Below are 22,983 nucleotides of genomic sequence, written 5' to 3' on the forward strand. Positions count from 1 at the left end.
ATGTATGGAAGTGAAACATGGACAATAAATAGTTTAGACAAGAAGAGAATAGAAGCTTTCGAAATATGGCGCTACAGAAGAATGCTGAAGATTAGATGGGTAGATCACATAACTAATGAGGAGGTATGGAATAGGATTGGGGAGAAGAGAAGTTTGTGGCACAACTTGACTAGAAGAAGGGATTGGTTGGTAGGACATGTTCTGAGGCATCAGGGATCACCAATTTAGTATTGGAGGGCAGCGTGGAGGGTAAAAATCGTAGAGAGAGACCAAGAGATGAATACACTAAGCAGATTCAGAAGGATGTAGGTTGCAGTAGGTACTGGGAGATGAAGGAGCTTGCACAGAATAGATTAGCATGGAGAGCTGCATCAAACCAGTCTCAGGACTTAAGACCCCAACAACAACAACATGTGAGGGCCTACAGTTGCACTTTCCCTATACCACCTTGTACCTTGCAATCAGCAACACTCATGATTGAAAAACTGTAGTGAGCTCAAAAGTCACTGATGTATAGGAATAGTGAGATCATAGGTCCCGTAGCTTCTGTAAACAAGTTGATCACTGGCGGAGAAAGGATCACACTCAGCACTGATCCCTGTGGGACTATATTCTCCCACGTAGAAGCAACCAACAGAAAATTCCAGATGAAAATTAGATGAGGGCATCTCAAACCACACTCAAACAGTGTCATAAGGATGTGATAACCTCATGAGCTGCCACAGGCCTCTTGTAAGTCAAAGGTGACAGTGACTCCAAGCAAATTAAGAGGACAGTTGCGGATCAGCCCTCATGGAATCCACACTGGCAGTTCAACAAAATATCCTTCATATCAAGAGACTGACACACTGGTTCATCAGTCATTCATAGAGTTTACATGGTACTTTGGTGAGGCTGAAGGGTCTACAGCTGTCCATCTCATACAAGAGTTTACATGGTTTCAAATCGAACAACTGTGCTTTTCCCCCACTGGGTCGTAAACTAATCCTCATACCAGATATAACAGAAAACTTTTAAGCATCCTCTTAAAAGAGCAATCCTGTATCATTACTTTTACCATTCCACGTGAAACATTCCTTTCGAAAACCAAAATAAAACCATCAGAATCCATTTCAGCCCCTGTTAGATATGGTGGACAAAGGGATACACTGTCAAAAAATGGTTCAAATGGTTCTGAGCACTGTGGGACTTAACTGCTAAGGTCATCAGTCCCCTAGAACTTAGAACTACTTAAACCTAACTAACCTAAGGACATCACACACATCCATGCCTGAGGCAGGATTCGAACCAGCGACCGTAGCGGTCTTGCGGTTCCAGACTGTAGCGCCTAGAACCGCTCGGCCACTGTGGTCGGCCGGATACACTGTCATTCAGGGTTTGTGTACAGTTCTTTGACTTCAGTGTGAGGTTAAGATGGATAAATAAGACCTTGGACTCTTTGCTGGATATTGTGAGGAGTAATGATGAGAGGAAAATTACCGACCTTCTCACAGGTCTGGCCTCCAAAAGTGAAGTAATGTACCCTAATCCTATACCACATTACTTACATTCATTCCAGAAACATGCATTCACCGTAGCCAAACTGCAATCCCACATACTTTTCCTCCGGTCCTGCTTAACGTTTGGAATTACCCCAAAAGTATTTACCTTAAAAGTTCCCATCTCTGGGTGCAATCCCTCCTTCCACCAGTCTCTCCTGGACTTCCAGAACCTTCAATCATTAGCCCTTACCCAACTTGTCCTGAATCTCTACACTACTTCGTGTAACCACCACTCCCTACAGCTCCTATCTCTCTTCAAAGTCCTCCGCCTCTCAAACCCCTGCTTGGAAAACACACTCAGGAACATCATCCTAGAAGCCAGCTGTGAACTTGAGTTCCATGCCAGACACCACCTGAAAAAACTATCCACAGTGCTAGTGCAACACCTAAGAAGTGGGGTCCCTCTCCCTATCCCTCACAAATACCAATCACAACAGCACCTTCAACAAACCTAGCCTAGCCACCCTACTCAGTCTCCCAATGCCAGGACATACCCCACACTGACCAAATCTCAACTATAACGACAGTCAAATGCCACATATCACCAGTCCCAATTCAGTTCTAAACCTCTCACCCAGATCCCTCTCTCCTCCAGAGACATCTGTTCTATCTAAAGGCTTAACCTTTGGCCCCACACCTAAATTCAACCACAATTCCCTGATTAAAGATCTCCTCTCATTCACCTGGAACCTCAACTGGAAATATCACTTCACCACCCAGAAACAGCCCCCAAATACTAGACCCAGTGCTGAACCCTGTCTAGAACAGTTCCGACTGCCTTCTCAAAGGGATCCTCCTCCCCTCCCCAAAACAATCCCTTGCAGACATTTCAGGAATTCCTCACATCCAGTGTTGCCTCCCAGTCCTTCTTGAAGAACATCCCGACAACCCCCAACATCACCCCAGTTGAATCCCATGCCATTAAGGAGCTGAAAACAGACTGCTCTATTGTCATCCTCCCAGCAGATAAAGGTTCCACAACTGTGGTACTTGACCGTGTGGAGTATGTGGCACAAGGACTGCATCAACTCTCCGACACCTCAACCTACAAAGCTGTTACCCACAATCCCATTCCCTCCATCCAGACTGAGCTGCAGAAAATCCTAAAAATCCAAGATCCCTCACAACAGCTTCGATAGACCTACTCACTCCACCTGAGCCACGTACCATCCTGGCCATCCCATTGTGGGAGGCTTCAAAGCCCCATCAGAACGTATCTCAGCTCTGGTAGACCAACACCTCCAACCTATCACCCGCAGACTCCCATCCTACATCAAAGACACAAACCACTTCCTAGAACACTTCAAATCCATTCCCACTCCCCTCCCACCTGAAACCTTTCTTGTCATCATAGATGCTACATCCCTTTACACAAACATCCCATATACCCATGGTCTCTCTGCCCTTGAACACTACCTCTCCCAACGTCCACCCAAAGATCTTCCAAAAACTTCATTCCTTATCACACTTACCAACTTCATCCTCACCCATAATTACTTCACTTTTGAAGGCCAGACCTACAAACAAATCAGGGGAATGGCCTTGGGAACCAGGATGGCTCCGTCCTATGCCAACCTCTTCATGGGCCGCATGGAAGAGGCTTTCCTGAAGACCCAACAGCTGCTTCCCCTGGCCTGGTGTAGGTTTATAGATGACATCTTTGTGGTCAGGACTCATGGTGAAGAAATGCTCCTTAATTTCCTCCATTCCTCCATAACCTCAACTCATTTTCGAATCTGAATTTCACCTGGTCCTTCTTCAAAACCCAAGCCACCTTCCTGGGTGTTAACCATCTTGTTGAAGCTCACACATCCACACCTCTGTCCACATCAAACCCACACACAAACAACAATACCTTCACTTTGATAGCTGCCATCCATTCCACATCAAACAATCCCTTCCCTACAGCCTAGGTATTCATGGCAAACTTATCTGCTCCAATGACGAATCTCTCAACAATTACACCAATAACCTGACCAGTGCTTTCCTCTGCTGCAACTATCCGGCAGACCTTGTCCACAAACAGATCTCCCGAGCAATACATTCCTCCCTGTCCAACAATAATGTTCCTACCCCCCAAACCACACAGAAGCATCCCCCTTGTCACCCAATATTATCCTGGCCTCTAATACATCAACAAATTACTCCACCAGGGATATGACTTTCTCAAGTCAAGCCCTGAAATGAGATCATCCCTTGACAATATTCTCCCCACACCACGCAGAGTTGCCTTTCGTCGCCCCCTAACCTCCGTAACATCCTTGTCAAACCCTGCAATATTCCCAGACCACCTTCTCTACCCAGACAACTGTAACCGACCCCGCTGCAAAACCTGCCCCATGCATCCCCCCACAACCATCTACTCCAGCCCCGCTACTGGTAAAACATACACAATTCGAGGCAGGGCCACATGTGAAACATGTAATTTATCAGCTGACATGCCTGCACTGCACAGCCTTTTACATTGGTATGACGACAACTAAACTGGCTGAGTGCATGAACGGGCACAGACAAACTGTCCGCCTAGGAGACATCCAATACCCAGTAGCAGAGCATGCCCTCCAGCATAATTCTAGGGACCTAGGAGCCTGCTACACCATATGTGCCATTTGGCTTCTCCCACCAAACACCAGTCCCTCGGAACTGCGGAGATGGGAACTTGCACTCCAACACATTCTTTCATCGCACCATCCCCCTGGACTGAACCTACGTTAACCAACCTCACTCCCATTTACTCTTCAGTCTTCTCCTCTTTCCCTTTCCTCTTTAGCCATTCACGCATCTTTGCAGCCTACATAGTTGTGTTTATCTTTATACTATATACCTCTTCACTTCTGTATGCATCTTCTTTGGTTTGAAGCTGGCACAGTACTTACAGTAGAAAATCTTTGGCTTCCCTCTGACACCCATGCCTACATCTTTGCTATCCTCCCTGTTTACCTTTCCCCTGTTGCTTCATAACCTGGGTTGTGAGTAACTGAATCCACTCTCTCTTCTTTCCCTTTTTTTTCCCTTTCTCCTCCCTGACAAAGGAACAAAGTTTCGAAAGCTCTGATAAAAATTTTCTGTTCTGTTTCGTGTATCTATTGGCTGTACTGAGCTGTGGTAAGTACTGGCCGGCCCCTCTATCTCTTTTGTTAATATTTGTTTCACATCTTTATATGAGATTTTCCATTAATCATTTAATGTAAAAACTAATTCCTCTGTATATCTGTTTATAACAATGATGATAATATTTCACACTTACAAATATTATCCATGTATGTTTTATAGTAGTGGTGATATTATTCATCTAAAGATCTGGATATGTGGTGTAAAACATCACTTTTGCAAAGTGATATGTTATCCAATGTCTGCCAATGATTATTGCAACATTTCAGAGTATATTTTTAGTTCAGAATTGCAAATTGCTTGGAAGTTTTGTTACTGTCTGTGGATGTAAATAAGTACAGATGGATGTCGCATGTCTACCGTGCAGAACGATGAGGGCAGCTGTATTACATTTTGTGATATCTCCTGGCTCAGAAGTTATTCCAGACTATCGTGCCCCTACTTGAAAAAAATGGGTTGTGCCATCATACAAATGGGCACACCATGTCAATAGGGCCGATGTCGTGGAAGACAGCAATTTTTAGTTAGCTGCTTGATTAGTAAAAATACTGTCATTCGTTAAATTCAGAATAGATGTAATGTCATTACGAATATATGAACACTAACATTATAAGAAACGTTCCCGTATGTACATCAATTGTATGTTGTTGTGGTCTTCAGTCCCGAGACTGATTTGATGCAGCTTCCAAGTACCTACTGCAACCTACATCCTTCTGAATCTGCTTAGTGTATTCACCTCTTTGTCTCCCTCTATGATTTTTACCCTCCACACTGCCCTCCAATATTGATGCCTCAGAACATGTCCTACCGACTGATCCCTTCTTCTAGTCAAGTTGTGCCACAAATTCCTCTTCTCCCCATTTCTATTCAGTACCTCCTCATTAGTTATGTGATCTACCCATCTTATCTTCAGCATTCTTCTGTAGCATCACATTTCGAAAGCTCCTATTCTCTTCTTGTCTTTACTACTATCATCCATGTTTCGCTACCACACGTGGCTACACTCCACACAAATATTTTCAGAAAAGACTTCCTGACACTTAAATTTATACTCGATTTTAACAAACTTCTCTTCTTCAGTTACGCTTTCCTTAACATTGTCAGTCTACATTTTAATTCCTCTCAGCTTCAACCATCATCAGTTTTTTTTTTTTTTTGTTTCCCAAATAGCAAAACTCATTTACTACTTTAAGTGTCTCATTTCCCAACCTAATTCCCTCAGCATCACCTGATTTAATTAAACTACATTCCATTATCCTCATTTTGCTTTTGTTGATGTTCATCTTATACCCTCCTTTCAAGACACTGTCCATTCCGTTCAGCTGCTCTTCCAAGTCCTTTGCTGTCTCTGACAGAATTACAATGTCATTGGCAAACGTCAAAGTTTTTATTTCTTCTCCATGGATTTTAATTCCTACTCCAAATTTTTCTTTTATTTCCTTTACTGCCTGCTCAATATATAGATTGAATATCATCGGGGAGAGGCTACAACCCTGTCTCACTCCCATCCCAACCACTGCTTCCCTTTCATGCCCCTTGATTCTTATAACTGCCATCTGGATTCAGTGCAAATTGTAAATAGCCTTCTGCTCCCTGTATTTGACACCTGCCACCTTCAGAATTTGAAAGAGAGTATTCCAGTCAACATTGTCAAAAGCTTTCTCTATATCTACAAATGCTAGAAATGTAGGTCTGCCTTTCCTTAGTCTATTTTCTATGATAAGTCGTAGGGTCAGTATTGCCTCACGTGTTCCAACATTTCTACGGAATCGAAACTCATCTTGCCCAAGCCTGGCTTCTACCAGTTTTTCCATTCATCTGTAAAGAATTCGTGTTAGTATTTTGCAGCTGTGACTTATTAAACTGATAGTTTGGTAATTTTCACACCTGTCAACACTTGCTTTCTTTGGGATTGGAATTATTATATTCTTCTTGAAGTCTGAGGGTATTTCGCCTATCTCATACATCTTGTTCACCAAGTGGTAAAGTTTTGTCACGGCTGGCTCTCCCAAGGCTATTAGTAGTTCTTATGGAATGTTGTCTACTCCCGGGGCCTTGTTTCGACTTAGTAGGTCTTTCAGTGTTCTGTCAAACTCTTCAAGCAGTACTGTATTTCCCATTTCATCTTCATCTTAATCCTCTTCCATTTCCCTAATATCATCCTCAAGTACATCGGCCTTGTACAGACCCTGTGTAAACTCCTTCCACCTTTCTGCTTTCCCTTCTTCGCTTAGTACTGGTTTTCCATCTGAGCTCTTGATATTCATACAAGTGGTTCTCTTTTCTCCAAAGGTCTCTTTAATTTTCCTGTAGGCAGTATCTATCTTACCCCTAGTGAGATAAGCCTCTACATCCTTACATTTGTCCTATAGCCATCCCTGCTTAGCCATTTTGCACTTCCTGTCGATCTCATTTTTGAGACATTTGTATTCCTTTTTACCTGCTTCGTTTACTGTATTCTTATACTTTCTCCTTTCATCAATTAAATTCAATTTCTCTTCCGTTACCCAAGGATTTCTACTAGCCCTCGTCTTTTTACCTACTTGATCCTCTGCTGCCTTCACTATTTCATCTCTCAAACCTACCCGTTCTTCTTCTATTTTTTCTTTCCACCATTCTTGTCAATCGTTCCCTAATGCTCTCTCTGAAATCTCTACAACCTTTGGTTCTTTCAGCTTATCCAGGTCCCATTTTCTTAAATTCCTGCCCTTCTTTTTTTTTTTTTTTTTTTTTTTTTTTTTTGCAGTTTTAATCTACAGTTCATAACCAATAGATTGTGGTCAGTGTCCACATCTGCCCCTGGAAGTGGTCTTACAATTTAAAACGTGGTTCCTAAATCTCTGTCTTACCATTATATAGAGGGGTCCAAAAAAATGTATCCACTGTTTAAAAGTCCGTAACTTGCAAACTAATTGACGGAGTTGTCTCATTTTTGGTGAAAGTGTAGCTTAAAGTCCAACTTAATGATATCACTGTAGGTGTTCGAAATGGTCACCATTAACATCCACACACAAACAATGCCGCCGAACTGCAGCACGAACTACTGACTGCAACGTGTTCAGTTGGATATTTGCACATGAATGTACAATGGATTCCCAAAGTTCATCCACTGTGCGTGGCTTTTGTTGATAAACGACGTCCTTTAGTGTTCCCCACAGGTAAAAGTCCAGAGGAGTTAGGTCTGGGGAATGTGGTGGATACTCCACAGCACCTCTATAGCCTATCCATCTTTCTGGTAGATTTTCGTCGCAATACGACCTCTAACACGATTTTGGTAGTGGGCTGGGGCATCATCTTGTTGAAAGTAAACTCTTCCGTCTCTATACAAGTCTCAGATGGCAGGTAAAATGGATGTCTGAAGCTTCTGAAGGAACACCTCACCAGTAACTGTGCCGTCAAATCAAGCCCCGGTAAGACAACCCACACCACACATTTACTCCTCGCAAATTCAAAGCTTTGTACACATGGACGTTCGGATTTTCAGTGGCCCAGTAGATGCAATTGTGGCAATTTATTGTACCACTGAGTTTGAACTGTGCCTCATCAGACCACACAATCATCTCTGCAAACTCTTCATCGTTGCGCACCATGTTAGTAAACCACTCGCAGTACTCTATTCTACAATCTGGGTCATCCTCGTTCATTGCATGTAGCATTCATGGGATGTAGCACTTCCACTTTGCTGTCTTCAAAATTCACTGAACACTTGAGCGACTCACTCCAGTTTCACGGGCACACTGTCTCACGGACTTCTGTGGTGAGCGAATGAATTATTGTAACACATGACGGGAGTTAGCTGGACTTGTTACTGTTACAGGTCATCCAGATTGTTGTGTGTACATCTTTAACACAGCCTTCGGCTTCAAATTTGTCTCGAATGCGATGAATCGTTAAACGTGTCGTTGACTCTGTTTGACACTCACTTTGGCATTGCCATTGAACCTCATTAATGTTTTCGTACTTAAAATACCACTTCAAAACTGACTTCCTTTCATCGAATGTAAGCCTTGCGCCAGTCATGTTTACTCGAGAAACTATGTGCAACTAAGAACAAAACACTGACTACCTGGTCGACTGTCATCTGACAAAACAAAACAACGCAATAGAACGCTTGTGTGGCGATTGCCAGAACTACAAACTATTGCAATACCAAAGATGAGACAACTCCATCAATTAGTTTGCCACTTATGGACTTTTAAACAGTGGATGCATTTTTTGGACCCCTCTGTATAATCTATCTGAAATCTTCCAGTGTCTCCAGGCTGCTTCCACCTATACAACCTTCTTTCATGATTCTTAAACCAAGTGTTAGCTATGATTAAGTTATGCTCTGTGCAAAATTCTACCAGGCGGCTTCCTCTTTCATTCCTTACCCCCATTCCATATTCACCTACTACTTTTCCTTCTCTTCCTTTTCCTACTATCGAATTCCAGTCATCCATGACTATTCACTATCTGAATAATTTCTTTTACCGCATCATACATTTCTTCAATCCCTTTGTCATCTGTGGAGCTAGTTGGCATATAAACTTTTACTATTGTGATAAGTGTGGGCTTAGTGTCTATCTTGGCTAGAATAATGTGTTCACTATGCTGTTCGTAGTATGTTACCCGTGCTCCTATTATTTTTATACATTATTAAACCTACTCCTGCATTACCCCCTATTTGATTTTGTATTTATAACTCTGTATTCACCTGACCAGAAGTCTTGTTCCTCCTGCTACCAAACTTCACTAATTTCCACTATATCGTTAATCAATCCTTTTCCTTTTTTAAATCTTCTAACCTACCTGCCCAATTGAGGAATCGGGCATTCCATGCTCTGATCCGCAGAATGCCAATTTTGTTTCTCCTGATAAGAACATCCTCCTGAATAGTCCTCGCCCGGAGATCCGAATGGGGGACTATTTTACCTCCGGAATATTTTACCCATGAGGATGCCATAATCATTTAACCATACAGTAAAGCTGCATGCCCTCGGGAAAAATTACAGCTGTAGTTTCCCCTTGATTTCAGGCGTTCACAGTACCACCAGCACAGCAAGGCCATTTTGGTTAATGTTACATGGTCAGATCAGTCAATCGTCCAGACTGTTGCCCCTGCAACTACTGAAAAGGCTGCTGCCTATTTTCAGATTGTATAGAAGAAGCAATACAATGTTCCAGAAGAAGTGCTTTCTATTATTTAGTAGAAGGCTGATAATATATCAAAACTTCCAGTCCAGACTCCAGCAAGCAACAACAATGGTGAAGAAGCCCACATCACTGCTAACTTTGTCTGAACATTACTTCAAGAAGCATCAGTTCAGAATTTAAGAGTTACAGCAATTGTAATCTTAACATATGCATTTTTCACACAAATGAGTATGGTCAGACTTCAGCCCAAGAACACCTCCCAGCTGCAGCAGATTTCATCCGGTGGAATGGTCATTGACAGGAATTCCAGCATTCCAAGAAGACAGACACTTACTGCTTGACATGCATGGGAAGCTAGCAGCTCACACATCAGATGTGTGATCCCTCTGTTGTAGGGAGGCACTACCGAAAAGGTACATAATGACACCACCATTTGTGATTGGCTACCTCACTGACTTTCATGCACATAAATTGCTGTAAGTAGTTCTTGTGTGCAGATCTTTATACCTTTAAGCAGTTTGTGCTTTTTAAGGTGTTCTCTGCTAGTCAGTTCACACCATAGAAAAAAATTTGAAAGTGGAAGTCAAACCTAAAAGGGGTTTAAAAATACCTTCACCCAAAAAGCTTACGTAAAATAAATAATGATGTAAAAGAAAAACACCCAGAGACAGCCAAAACTACATCAAATACTGTTACCTTGGGAAGAACAGTCTGAGGTGGAGGACTAGCACAACAACGGAAGTAGGTGCTGTAATAGCTTGGGACTCCATGCTTGCCACGCATGTACGCATGAAATAGTCATGAGCTCCCTTGGGAGGTAGTCACTGGAGTGCAAGTTGTCTACCACACTCCAGTGGACAGAATGTGTGTCAGCTGGAGAGCAGATTAAGAATGAGCATGCCACTGTGCTGAAATGGGTTATTCTTTCTGTAGAAAAATGCTTATGTTCTCTAATAATAAAAGTGTGTTGACCTTTCGGATCCTGGGGTAAGTGTAGTTACAGGACCGAACAGCATTTAAGAGCACTGAAATCTATTTGCAGATTTTTGTAACTGTGGAATGCTGTAGAAAAATAAATTCTTATGATCAAATAGTAGGTTCCAGTATCATTCACTTATCAGATGCAATGATAGGTTTTAAAGGGGCATCATTTCAAACTGTGTAAACATTCCCTCCCCCCCCCCCCCCCCTCACACACACACACACACACACACACACACACACACATTTTCCACTACATTCTTAGACAACTGTAGGTGTATGCTATTGTAGCTCATCATAATCTAGGCGACCTTTTTCTGTGCTCTGAGCATCTAATGGCTGTCTCTCTAAACTCATGTGATATGCAGAGAGCAGAGGCATATAAGTAAGGTGGTGGTTCCTGTACCACAGAATGAGGACATGGTTCTAGGTGATTACCATTGTCCAACACTGACCTGGCACGTGATTTGTTGGAATACTGTCCCTGTATCTACAGTAGCAATCCACTATTGTCTAGGGCAACCTCTGTCATCAGTACATTACTCTGGAGGCAGTGGTTTTTCCAAATTGAAATACCCATGGTAAATGCTTACACAATGGTAAACACAAATGGGTGACTTGTACAATCTCATATGAGTGCTCCATGTGTCAGGCACCCACAATCTGACCATGATCAAATGTACTGATAGGGCTTGCCTTGTCTTTCTGCACAGGAATGTCACAGAGACGGCAAGTATAAGGTCTGACAACATCCCACTCACACAATACATTAGAGCCATTCCATTCAACATGGTAACAGGGGTACTCGATCTCCAACTAAATTGACTTCTCTATTTCAATTGCTCTGAAGTATAAAATACTGACTGCCATCAAAGGTGCCCACACTTCCCTTCTTACCTCATGGGAACATTCTGATAAAAGTGGTTAGTTACTAGGGGTAGATCTTACATTGATACAAGCATCCTCAGGAAGGCTGCTCTGCTGTAACATCTTCACAGGTTGAAATCAAAGAATAGAAAATCTGGCATGTGGTTTCAGTTGCCTGAGACTGCATCCGTGTATGAGAATTGCATTTCTGTGTGTGTGTGTGTGTGTGTGTGTGTGTGTGTGTGTGTGTGTGTGTGTGTGTCTGTCTGTCTTCTATTGACGAAGGCCTTACAGGCCGAAAGCTTTATCAGTGACAGTCTTTTTGTTGTGCCTATCTGTAACTCAGCATGTCTGCTCTATGGTGAGTAGCAACTTTTCTTTTCATAATCTTGATAGGTTGGGTATTGATATGCACCAATAGTACACACTTCCTTCTGGTAGTTGGTTTAACGGAAGATTCTGAAGCATCCGTACCATCCCCTCTCGTCATCAGTTGCAGAAATGAGAGTTGTCTCAGGTAGAGCCCCATAAAATTGAGTAAGATTAATTCAACAGGGGTATTGCACATGCAGCAATGATTTACCCCACCACTAAGTAGCTCATCTTGGAGCTGACCCCCTTTATTTTACCTCTCTCATAATTTAGATGGTTCAGCCAATATTTCCATTTTCTACAAGACACAACACTACACTGATTTTCTGAAAAGGAGGCACAGAAGCATGCCTAGAACATTCAGTCATAAAGGACTGGGACAGTTTACTAGTCTACCAGCTAAAAAAACAGGTTACCAAACTGTGTATGCAATGAAGACTGATTCTCCTGAGATACTAGTCTTATGCCCAGTGGAACATGGGGGAGCAAGGGTAGGAAGACACAGAAGCATAGACAGCCTAGGATATATGTAACAAAGTATTCTGAAAAATAATCCTCAGCCACAGATGTACATACACTACTGAACAAACACTGGAAGACAACAAATGTGACAACATTGGTTTTTGTCACTAGTATTGAATTAACAAATGGAGCTGAATAACAAAGTAAACATATTCTGAAAATCGATGATCACAAAATAAAGTGAAAAAAATGTCAGATTTATTTATACCTTTAAAATAACTGTCTTCCCTTCCACTTCCAGAACACCATCACCCTCCCAAACTTTGTGCTTTCTTGTCGACTGTTTTGCCCAAACGACATTGAATACCCTGAAGGAAAATTAGTAATTTTATTATTTTTATTATTAAGCAAAAATGACATTGAAAATTATGAAATGATTTCAATAGTACTAGCTGTAGAAAACTAAAAAAAGAAAGAATGCAAATACCTTTTCTCAGGGTCATTTACTAAGACAGCATCTTTATTTTCTCCTTGTATTGCTTCTTGTGAAATTTTCACATGCCCCAGGACACCTGATTTCACATTACAGCTCTCTTCTAGCAGTGTGCCACTGCCAGAATCACAATGCCTCTGTTCAGTATCTGCTGCCTTATTTTTTGCAAAAATAAGGTCCAGAAGTGAATCAGTATCACGTGATTTATTTGGGAAATCTGATCCTATATTTTGAACAAATAAGAGGCTATTTCATTACAGAAATTACTAGTGTACATGTACATGCTCACACACACACACACACACACACACACACACACACACACACACACACACACACACACAGGATAAGTGGGGAGGGCAAATGGTAGTGAGAGAGACGAACGGGGAGGGGTGAGTGAGAGGGACGAGGGGTGAGTGAGAGGGACGAGGGGTGAGTGAGAGGGACGAGGGGTGAGTGAGAGGGACAAGGGGTGAGTGAGAGAGTGGGAGTGTTGGAAAGAGGTAGATGGGTAAAGTGCTAGAGGGGAGAGGGGGAGACAGGCAGGGGGAAAGGGGGAAGGTGGAGGGCGGTTGGGGGGACGGGGCAGAGAGGGAGGGGGGATGGGGCAGAGAGGGAGGGGGAACGGGGCCGAGGGATAGAGGGGGCCGAGGGATAGAGCGGGCCGAGGGAGGGATTGGATGGTTGGTTGGTTTGTGGTATAAAGGGACCAAACCACAGGAACATCAGTCCGTTTTTCCTGATGCAAGCAAGACTCAAGGTACAAAAGCATCCAAAGTACGTTTGAGAAAGTAAAAGGGGGAAAAGGAATGGGAAAATACATCTAAAAATAAAACGAATGGAACGAACAAAAATGGGGAAACGTACACCACAAGGAAAAGTAGAAGAAGATATTAAAACCATAGAGCAGATGGTCTGGGCTGGCTGATCACAATAATAAAAAGAGGATGAGCCAGCCACTCTGCAACACATTAAAATGTCCACCCCAAGAAGACAAGGCGAGGTGAACACATGTAGGGAAAAGACGACCACCAAGACAGACAAATGCAAAGAAAGAGCGACAGAGTTAAAATGGAGGGAGGGTGGTGGCCTCAGAGAGAAGGCTAAATGCTATCCACATCAAGCGGGTATTTGCCTGGTTTGAGCACTGGAATGATGGTGCTCTCTCACCATTGCGATAGAAAGATGCCATCGCAGCAGATCCTCTTGAAGATGACGAGGATATGTCACTTGTAGTCGAACGAGAGATGTTTGATCCTCTGACTGTGGATGTAACTGGACCAGGAGGTGTATTGGGGCAATGTGCAAGGACGCTAAGAAGCTCTCACTCTGTAACTGGAGTGTTATGGGGTTCACTATGACTTTCAGTGAACGGGAGGGCTCTCCTTTCCATCCACCGTTTGAGGGTGCAAAATGCTGGGGGACAATTCTCCAGTGCTCCAGTACAGTGCTCAGTAAAGTGCTCGGCAATTGTGTTTGCGTTGGTAGATAACATGCCATTGATGTTAATGCCAGTGACACCTGACGGGGTCTGGTACCCACAAACACATCTGGTCTTCGTCCAGAATTGGGAAGGTTAAGTATCGCACCCAATGGTCGAGACATATGTCTCCCAGCATTCTTGTTTCCGTGGTTTTATAAGCTGGCGAACACGGGCACGGAGCCGTTCTATTAGGTGCTCTAGGGAAGGGTGCTGCTTATGTCACTGTAGATCTCGCCAATACTCTTTAATGGCCTCTGCGATTTCCGGCAACCACCAAGGTACTGACTTTCGCCTGGGGTAGCATAAAGAACAAGGGACTGTGTTTTGTGCCGCAGAAACGATCATTCTCGTGACCTGCTCAGCTACCACGTCTATGGTACCATGTGGGGGAGATTCAGCAGTGACAGCAGAGGTGAAAGCTTCCCAGTCTGCCATGTTTAAAGTCCACCTTGGTAGAAATCTGGGGGAAGGGCGCTGGGGGAGTGACAGCAAGATGGGAATTGGTCACCACCACACAAGTCATCGTGGACTCTCCAGTGGACAGATTGGAGAAGTCCTGGGATGTAGAGGGATAAATCAATGGCCAAGTAAGTGCCATGAGCCACACTGAAATGTGTGGGGGCCCCAGTATTTAAGAGACGTTTAAGAAGCAGAGGTCGAGTTAAGACAGGAAAGTTTTGAGATCTCTACCTCAGCCAGTATGCACGGTGCCACCCCACAAGGGGATATGGGCATTAAAATCTCCCAAAAGTATGAAAGGTTTAGGGAGTCGATCAATCAGTGCAGCCAATGCATAAACACTAACTCTACCTGATACACTATTATAGTCGCTACAGTTCTTCTAATATCTCCTATAGATGCGAAGGGTAGGGGTTCGCATTGCTGGGAACCAGGTTTCCTGGAGGGCAATGCACAGAGCAGGTGTAAAGCTTAACAGTTGCCACAGCTCAGCCAGGTGGTGGAAAAAAACCGCAGCAATTCCACTGGAGGATGACATTATCGTGAGGCTGGGAAGGCATGAAGCGCACAAGGAAGCAGGTTACGCCTCAGGGTCACCTGCTGCCACCAACTGAGTATTTGTATCCCTTCCTATTGTGGATGAGGCATGAGCGAGATCCAGGTCCTCAGGGTACACTCAGATCTCCACCTCATCCACAGGTGCAGAATCGGCAGGAAGTGGTGATGCTGGAGCCACTGGAGGGTCCTTTTTCTTAGCAGACTTCTTTGTTTACTTTACCTCTCACTACTCTTTAGGGGGTGGCTGGGAGGACTTTTCCAAAGAAGCTTCAGGCATTGAGGAAGACTGTAAAACTCTTCGTCCAGCAGCTTTTGGCTCCTTTAGCCACTGGCGAGTGTCCGCTGTGTCATTAGTAGAGACTTTGGGAGAGAGGGTCCCAAGGGACCCCTTCCGCAAGAGAGGAGCTGGAGGAGGCTGTTGCTTCTCTGGCTGGGGAAGAGGAGGGGGGGACCAATGTCACCTGCGTTTGGGGGCGGGGGGGGGGGGGGGGGGGGGCTGCTCCTGAAGTATCAATGGAAGGAGATTTTTTCCCTTATCACCAAGGGGGCTCAGAGAGCCCACTGTTTGCGGCACAGAGTGTGGTACGACTGGTACCTGTGACGGTGATGCCACTGTAGCTGCAGCATATGTGGACATCAACCGAACAGGATATAACTGTTCAAATTTACATTTAGCCTCTTGATAAGTCAATCAGTCCAGGGTCTTGTACTCCATGATTTTCCGCTCCTTTTGGAGTACTGTGCAGTCAGGCGAGCGGGGAGAGTGCTGCTCTCCACAGTTGATACAAGTGAGAGGTGAAGCACGTACAGTATCTGGGTGCAGTGGATGTTCGCAGTCTTGACATGTGGCGCTAGTAGTGCAGTGGGAAGACGTGCCCCAATATCCAGCACTTAAAGCACCGCATAGGGGGAGGAACGTATGGTTTATAATCACAGCGGTAAGCCATCACCTTAACCTTTCCGGCGATGAATCACCCTCAAAGGACATGATGAAAGCACTGGTAGCAACCCTGTTGTCTTTTCCCTTTAAATGCGCCAGATTAAATGAACACCCCGCCATTCTAGATCGGCGCAGAGTGTATCATCAGACTGCAAGAGGAGGTCATGATGGAAAATAATCCTATGGACCATGTTGAGGCTTTTATGGGGAGAGATGGAAACAGGAATATCACCCAGCCAGTCACAAGCGACTAACGCCTGGGATGGGGATGCTTTCTGAATCAAGACTACACCACTTCTGATCTTTGACAGGGCTGTCACTGCCCCAAACATATAATCAAGATGTTCAACAAAAAATTGAGGCTTCGTAGGTAGCAATTCTGCTACAGACTAAATATCAAGACGAATATGGCTCTCTTCTTTCTGTTGGTTGGTTGGCTGGGTTAAAGATTAAAGGGACCAAACTACAATGATCATCGGTCCCTTGTTTCATAAAAACACAGAGCACAGTGAAACTATCCACCAGTCAGGCGAAGCACTAAAAGAAAAATTCCGGGGGAAGAAAAGCCCCATGGTCCATTGTAAGACAACACGGAAAACAGAGCACAGCAACAAAAACAACATAGAGAACAAAGGCAGAAGGAATTAAAACTGCACAGCAGAGGACTGGCTGGCTGATCACGACAATAATAGGATGAGCCAGCCACTCTGCAACACGTTAAAACCTCCAGCCTAAAAGTTTAGGGTGGAGTCGAATTACAACACAAAACTAATTAAAAGATACAGCTCAAAAGAGGGTGATGTTAAAAAAATTTAAATGGACCTATAAAAGCCGCTTGTGCGAATAAAACTTAAAACCCGATCTGCCATAGAGACATTGTCACCTAAAAGAGAGGATAAATCACCCAGGAGATTAAAATCACGCCTGAGAGCGGTTAAAAGAGGACATTCCAACAATATATGGGCCACCGTCATGTTCGCACCACAGCGACAATGAGGGGGGTCCTCTCGACGCAGCAGATGACCATGCGTCAGCCAAGAGTGACCAATGCGGAGCCTACACAGAACAACAGAATCCCTGCGTGAGGCCCGCATGGAGGAACCCCACACAGTCGTGGTCTCCTTTACCTGCCGCAGCTTGTTGGGTGCAGAAAGAGTGCGCCATTCGTCTCCCCACATCCCAAAGACCCGACGGTGCAAAACCGTTCGGAGATCAGTTGCCGGGAGGCCGATCTCCAACGGCAGTTTGCGGGTAGCTTCTTTGGCTAACTTGTCGGCGAGTTCGTTTCCCGCTATCCCAACGTGTCCCGGGGTCCATATAAACACCACCGAACGACCACGCTGTTCAAGAGCGTGAATGGACCCCTGGATGGCACCAACAATGGGATGGCGTGGGTAGCACTGGTCAAGAGCCTGCAGACTACTGAGCGAGTCACTGCAAATGATGAAGGACTCTCCAGTGCTGGTACGAATATGCTCAAGGGCACGAAAAATGGCTGTCAGTTCTGCGGTGTAAACACTGCAGCCTTCCGGCAAGGAGCGCTGGTCGACATAGTCCGCATGAGCATAAGCGTACCCCACACGGCCATCAACCATCGAGCCATCGGTATAGATAACCTCCGAGGCATGGTATGCGCTTAGGAGAGCAAGGAATTGACGGCGCAAGACTGCAGGAGGAACTGAATCTTTTGGCCATCGGGAAAGTTCCAGCCGAAGCTGCGGCTGACAAATACACCAAGGTGGTGTATGTGGGCGGACCTGGAAAGCAGATGGAAGAGGCAAACACTCGAGTTCATTAAGGAGCGAACAAACACGGATCCCAATTGTATGGCCTGATCGCGGCCGCCGGTGTGGGATATGGACTGCCGCATTTTCGAAAAGGAGACGATAGTTAGGGTGACGGGGCGAACAACGGATGTGGGCAGTTGGCTAACAGTTGTTGACGCCGAATACGAAGTGGAGGAACCCCAGCCTCAGCAAGGAGGCTATGAACAGGACTGGTGCGGAATGCTCCTGTCGCCTGTCGAACCCCACAGTGGTGAACGGGATCCAGCAGTTGCAACGCTGAGGGTGACGCTGAGCCATACGCCACACTCCCATAATCCAGTCGGGACAGCACAAGGGCTTTGTAGAGCTGCAGCAGCGTGTGACGATCTGCACCCCAAGTTGTGTTGCTCAGGCAGCGGAGGACATTCAGATGCTGCCAGCACTGACACTTGAGCTGACGAATATGTGGAAGCCAAGTAAGCCGGGCATCGAACAGCAATTCCAGAAAACGGTAAGTGTCAACAACCCTGAGCATGGCATCCTGAAGATAGAGCTCAGGGTGGGGATGGGCAGTTCGACGCCGACAAAAGTGCATAACACAAGTCTTCGCAGGAGAAAATTGAAAGCCATGGGCTAGGGCCCACGCCTGCGCCTTGCGTATGGCTCCCTGCAACCGAAGTTCTGCAACACCAATGGTGGAGGAGCTGAAAAAGATGCAGAAATCGACAGCATACAACGTGGGTGAGCCAGACGATCCTACTGCTGCTGCTGCAAGGCCATTAGTGGCTACAAGGAAAAGGGGCACGCTCAATACAGAGCCCTGTGGAACGCCGTTCTCCTGGATATGAAGTGAACTATGGGATGTGCCAATTAAAACGCGGAATGTCCGAACAGATAAAAAATTCTGATTAAAAATGGGGAGAAAGCCCCGGAGACCCCACCCATGCAACGTGGCGAGAATATGGTGCCGCCACGTCGTGTCATATGCTCTGGAGAGATCGAAAAAGACGGAGACGAGGTGTTGGCGCCTGGAAAAAGCAGTGCGGATTGCAGACTCAAGGAAGACCAAAGTGTCGGCGGTGGAACGGCCCTGACGGAAGCCGCTCTGGCACGGAGCCAGAAGACCCCCGAGACTCGAGCAGCCAACACAGCTGTCGACTCACCATGCGTACCAGTAGCTTGCACAGAGTGTTTGTCAAGCTGATGGGCCGATAGCTATCCACATTAAGTGGGTCCTTACCAGGCTTCAGCACTGGGACGATGGTACTCTCTTGCCACTGCGACGGAAAGACACCATCGCCCCATATGCGGTTGAAGATGGCAAGAACACACCGCTGACAGTCCGGGGACAGGTGTTTGAGCATCTGATTGTGGATGCCATCTGGCCCAGAGGCTGTATCAGGACACTGTGCCAGGGCACTTTGGAGTTCCCACAAACTAAATGGGGTGTTATACACCTCAGGGTGGCGAGAAGCAAAAGAAAGCCGTTTGCATTCCTCCTGGCGTTTTAACGCGCAAAATGCGGGCGGGTAATTCCCCGACGCAGAGGCCCGAACATAGTGCTGTGCGAAATGCTCGGCGATTGCATCGGCATCGGTGGATAGCGCCCCATTGATGGTAAGCCCTGTGACACCTGTAGAGTGCTGCAATCCAAAGATGCACCGAATCTTCATCCACACCTGGGAGGGTGAAGTACGGGAACCAATGGTGGAAACGTACCTCTCCCAGCACTTCTGTTTCCGCCTCTTGATGAGCCGCCGTGCCTGAGCACGGAGACGTTTGAAGAAAATGAGGTTCTCCAAAGACGGGTGCCGCTTATGTCGCTGAAGAGCCCGCCGACGTTCTTTAATGGCTTCAGTGACCTCCGGAGACCACCAAGGCACTGACTTTCGCCGGGGGAACCCTAACGAACGAGGAATGGTACGTTCCGCAGCGGAAACAATCGCTGCAGTCAGTGTCTCAACCGCCACATCGATGGTACCGTGGGGGAGAGATTCAAAAGTGGCAGCAGAGGAGAACGTTTCCCAGTTTGCCTTGCTAAATGCCCATCTAGGCTGGCGTTCATGGGATCGACGCTGGGGTAGTGAAAAGAAGATGGGAAAATGGTCACTACCACACAAGTCGTCATGGACTCTCCAGTGGACCGATGGTACAAGCCCTGGGCTGCACAACGACAGATCTATGGCCGAGAACGTGCCATGCGCCACACTGAAATGCGTGGCCGCGCCAGTGTTTAAGAGGCAGAGGTCGAGTTGGGAGATGAGATTCTCGACATCTCTGCCTCGGCCAGTAATCTTCAATCCACCCCACAGGGGATTGTGGGCGTTAAAATCCCCAAGGAGAAGAAAAGGCGTGGGAAGTTGGGCGACAAGTGCAGCCAATTCAGTCAGGGAGACTGTACCACCTGGAGGGAGATGGACACTGCAGACGGTTATGTCCTGGGTAGTCCTTACGCGGACAGCCACAGCTTCCAATGATGTTTGAAGGGGCACAGGAGCACTATATACGGAGGTAAGGACATACACGCAGGCTCCACCTGACACACTATTGTATGTGCTACGGTTGCAGTAATAACCCCTGTATCCATGTAGGACAGGGATCCGCATTGCCGCGAACCAGGTTTCCTGGAGGGCAATGCATAAAGCAGGTGTCATGCTTAGAAGCTGACGTAGCTCAGGTAGATGGCTAAAATAACCGCCACAATTCCACTGGAGGATTGTACAAAGCGTGTCCTGTAGGGGCATTCAGGCACTGAAAAGGCAAATTACTTCGCAGGGTCACATGCTGCCACTGACTGAGTGACGGACGTCGCTACGGCCATCGTTTCTGAGGAGACGGCGAGATCCAGGTCATCAGGGGACGCAAAGAGCTCGACCTCATCCTCAGAGGATGAGCTGACAGGAAGCGTTGGTGCGGGAACCACTGGGTCCTTATCCTTCTTGGAGAGCTTCCTCTTCTCTCTGTTGTCTTTGGGAGGAGGGTTGGCATGCTGGGAGGGCTTTCCTGACGCATTATCAGGAACAGAGGAAGAGTGTGAAGCCCTTCGACCAGCAGCTGGTGGCTTCTTCAGCCACTGGCTAGTGTCTTGTGAGACACTGGGGAAGTCCTTGGAAGGGACTCCCCCAAGGGATCCCTTCCGAACAAGTGAGGCCGGAGGAGGCTGCTGCGTCTCCGGCTGAGAGGTGGGGACTGACGTCCCCGGTTGCTTGGGGCGCACTGCTCCCAAACTAGGTGTTTTGGGAGCAGTGGAAGAGAGAGTGGCCTGTCCCAGCGGTGGGGCAGACGTTATTTGATTTCTCTGTGGGCCAACGGAGAAGGGAGTCTGTGCAGGAGCTGGTGGCGGCAGTGTGAAGGTAGCATAACTCCTCAACATAGGTGTGGGGTTGAGTCGTTCTAGCTTCTTCTTTGCCTCTTGGTAACTTAAACGGTCCAAGGTCTTAATTTCTTGTATCTTCAGCTCTCGTTGATAGACTGCACAGTCTGGTGAGCAGGGAGAATGATGCTCCCCACAGTTAACGCAGGTGGGAGGCGGAGCACATGGAGCATTAGGATGCGGAGGTCGTCCACAATCACGACACGTGGGGCTGGCAGTGCACCTGGAGGACATGTGTCCGAATTTCCAGCACTGGAAGCATTGCATAGGGGGCAGGACATAGGGCTTGAAATCGCACCGGTAGATCATGACCTTGACTTTCTCAGGCAAGCTGTCGCCCTCAAAGGCCAGGATGAAAGCACCGGTAGCGACCCTATTATCCTTCGGCCCCCTAAAGACACGACGGACAAAGTATACACCTCGTCGTGCCAGGTTCTCACGTAGCTCGTCATCAGACTGTAGCAGAAGATCTTTATGAAAAATAATCCCCTGGACCAAATTTAAGGACTTATGGGGAGTGACAGTAACGGGGATGTCACCGAGCTTCTCACAGGCGAGTAATGCCTGGGACTGTGCAGATGAAGCTGCTTGTATCAGAATGGCCCCGCACCTCAGTTTGGAAAGAGACGCCACTTCCCCAAACTTATCTTCGAGATTGTGCACAAAGAAAAGAGGCTTAGTCCCCAAAAACGAATCCCCATCACTTCTGCTGCATACAAGGTATCGTGGCAAATACGGCTCCTGTCTGTCTGCAGCCCTACGTTCCTCCCATGGTGTGGCTAGGGAAGGGAACGATTTCGGGTTATATGTCAGAGCGTTAAATTCCACCTTACCACGCTTAGAGACATTGGCGGTCGGGCGACCACCAGATTGAGATTTCACCTGCTTCATTGCGGGGCATCCGCCCCGATGCCACCCACTCCGACCAGGGGCTCTCCCCACGGGCGCCACCCAGCCACAGCAAAGGCCACTCGGCAGAATGGCCGTTGCCGGGAGTCCCGATGCCCCAGAGAGACGGGCATCTACTCCTTGGCTTACGTGGGGAGGTGTCAGCTCAGGCATCGGCAGTCCGATCCCTGTGTTGTCAGGGGGCTACAACCTAGTGGGTACATGACAACCCCACCACAACGGACTGGCTACTGTGCTGGATTTTGGGTGCCATGGGTAGTCCATAGTGATCGTGGGTGCAGATGGTGACGCACTAAGGGCGTTACTTACACAATCCATCAGGTGTGTATGCCCAAAATGAGGGATGGAGGGTGCAGTTACGACGCCAAGACGATCAAGAGTGCCAAGGCCTTAGGGCACAGAGGACTGATGGTGCACCACGTAAGGTGTCCTTCCCCAAAAGCCTCGTACTTCTGTGGAATTTGGAAAAATGGAGGTCAAACCCTAATGGGGACCATCACATTAAGGCCGAAACGTTTGAGACTCCTTTTAG

The 22,983-nt window shown here is 46.4% G+C and overlaps 1 protein-coding gene across 6 annotated transcripts in view; it reads right to left on the reverse strand.

The window, feature by feature from the left end:
• LOC126253094 (DNA repair and recombination protein RAD54B-like) overlaps positions 1-22,983 on the reverse strand; it is a 357,224-nt gene that overhangs the window by 319,369 nt on the left and 14,872 nt on the right. For all 6 annotated transcript variants that reach the window (XR_007545901.1, XR_007545900.1, XM_049954200.1 and 3 more), the window contains exons 2-3: positions 12,958-13,186; positions 12,739-12,838 (exon numbers count right to left, since the gene is read on the reverse strand). Coding sequence is in view for 4 of the 6 variants with exons in the window: in XM_049954200.1 (XP_049810157.1) it covers positions 12,739-12,838; positions 12,958-13,186 (329 nt within the window). In the remaining 2 variants the exon portion in view is untranslated. The remainder of the gene's footprint in view (positions 1-12,738; positions 12,839-12,957; positions 13,187-22,983) is intronic.

The sequence above is a fragment of the Schistocerca nitens genome, chromosome 4 (assembly GCF_023898315.1).
Source record: "Schistocerca nitens isolate TAMUIC-IGC-003100 chromosome 4, iqSchNite1.1, whole genome shotgun sequence".
Lineage (NCBI taxonomy): Eukaryota > Metazoa > Arthropoda > Insecta > Orthoptera > Acrididae > Schistocerca > Schistocerca nitens.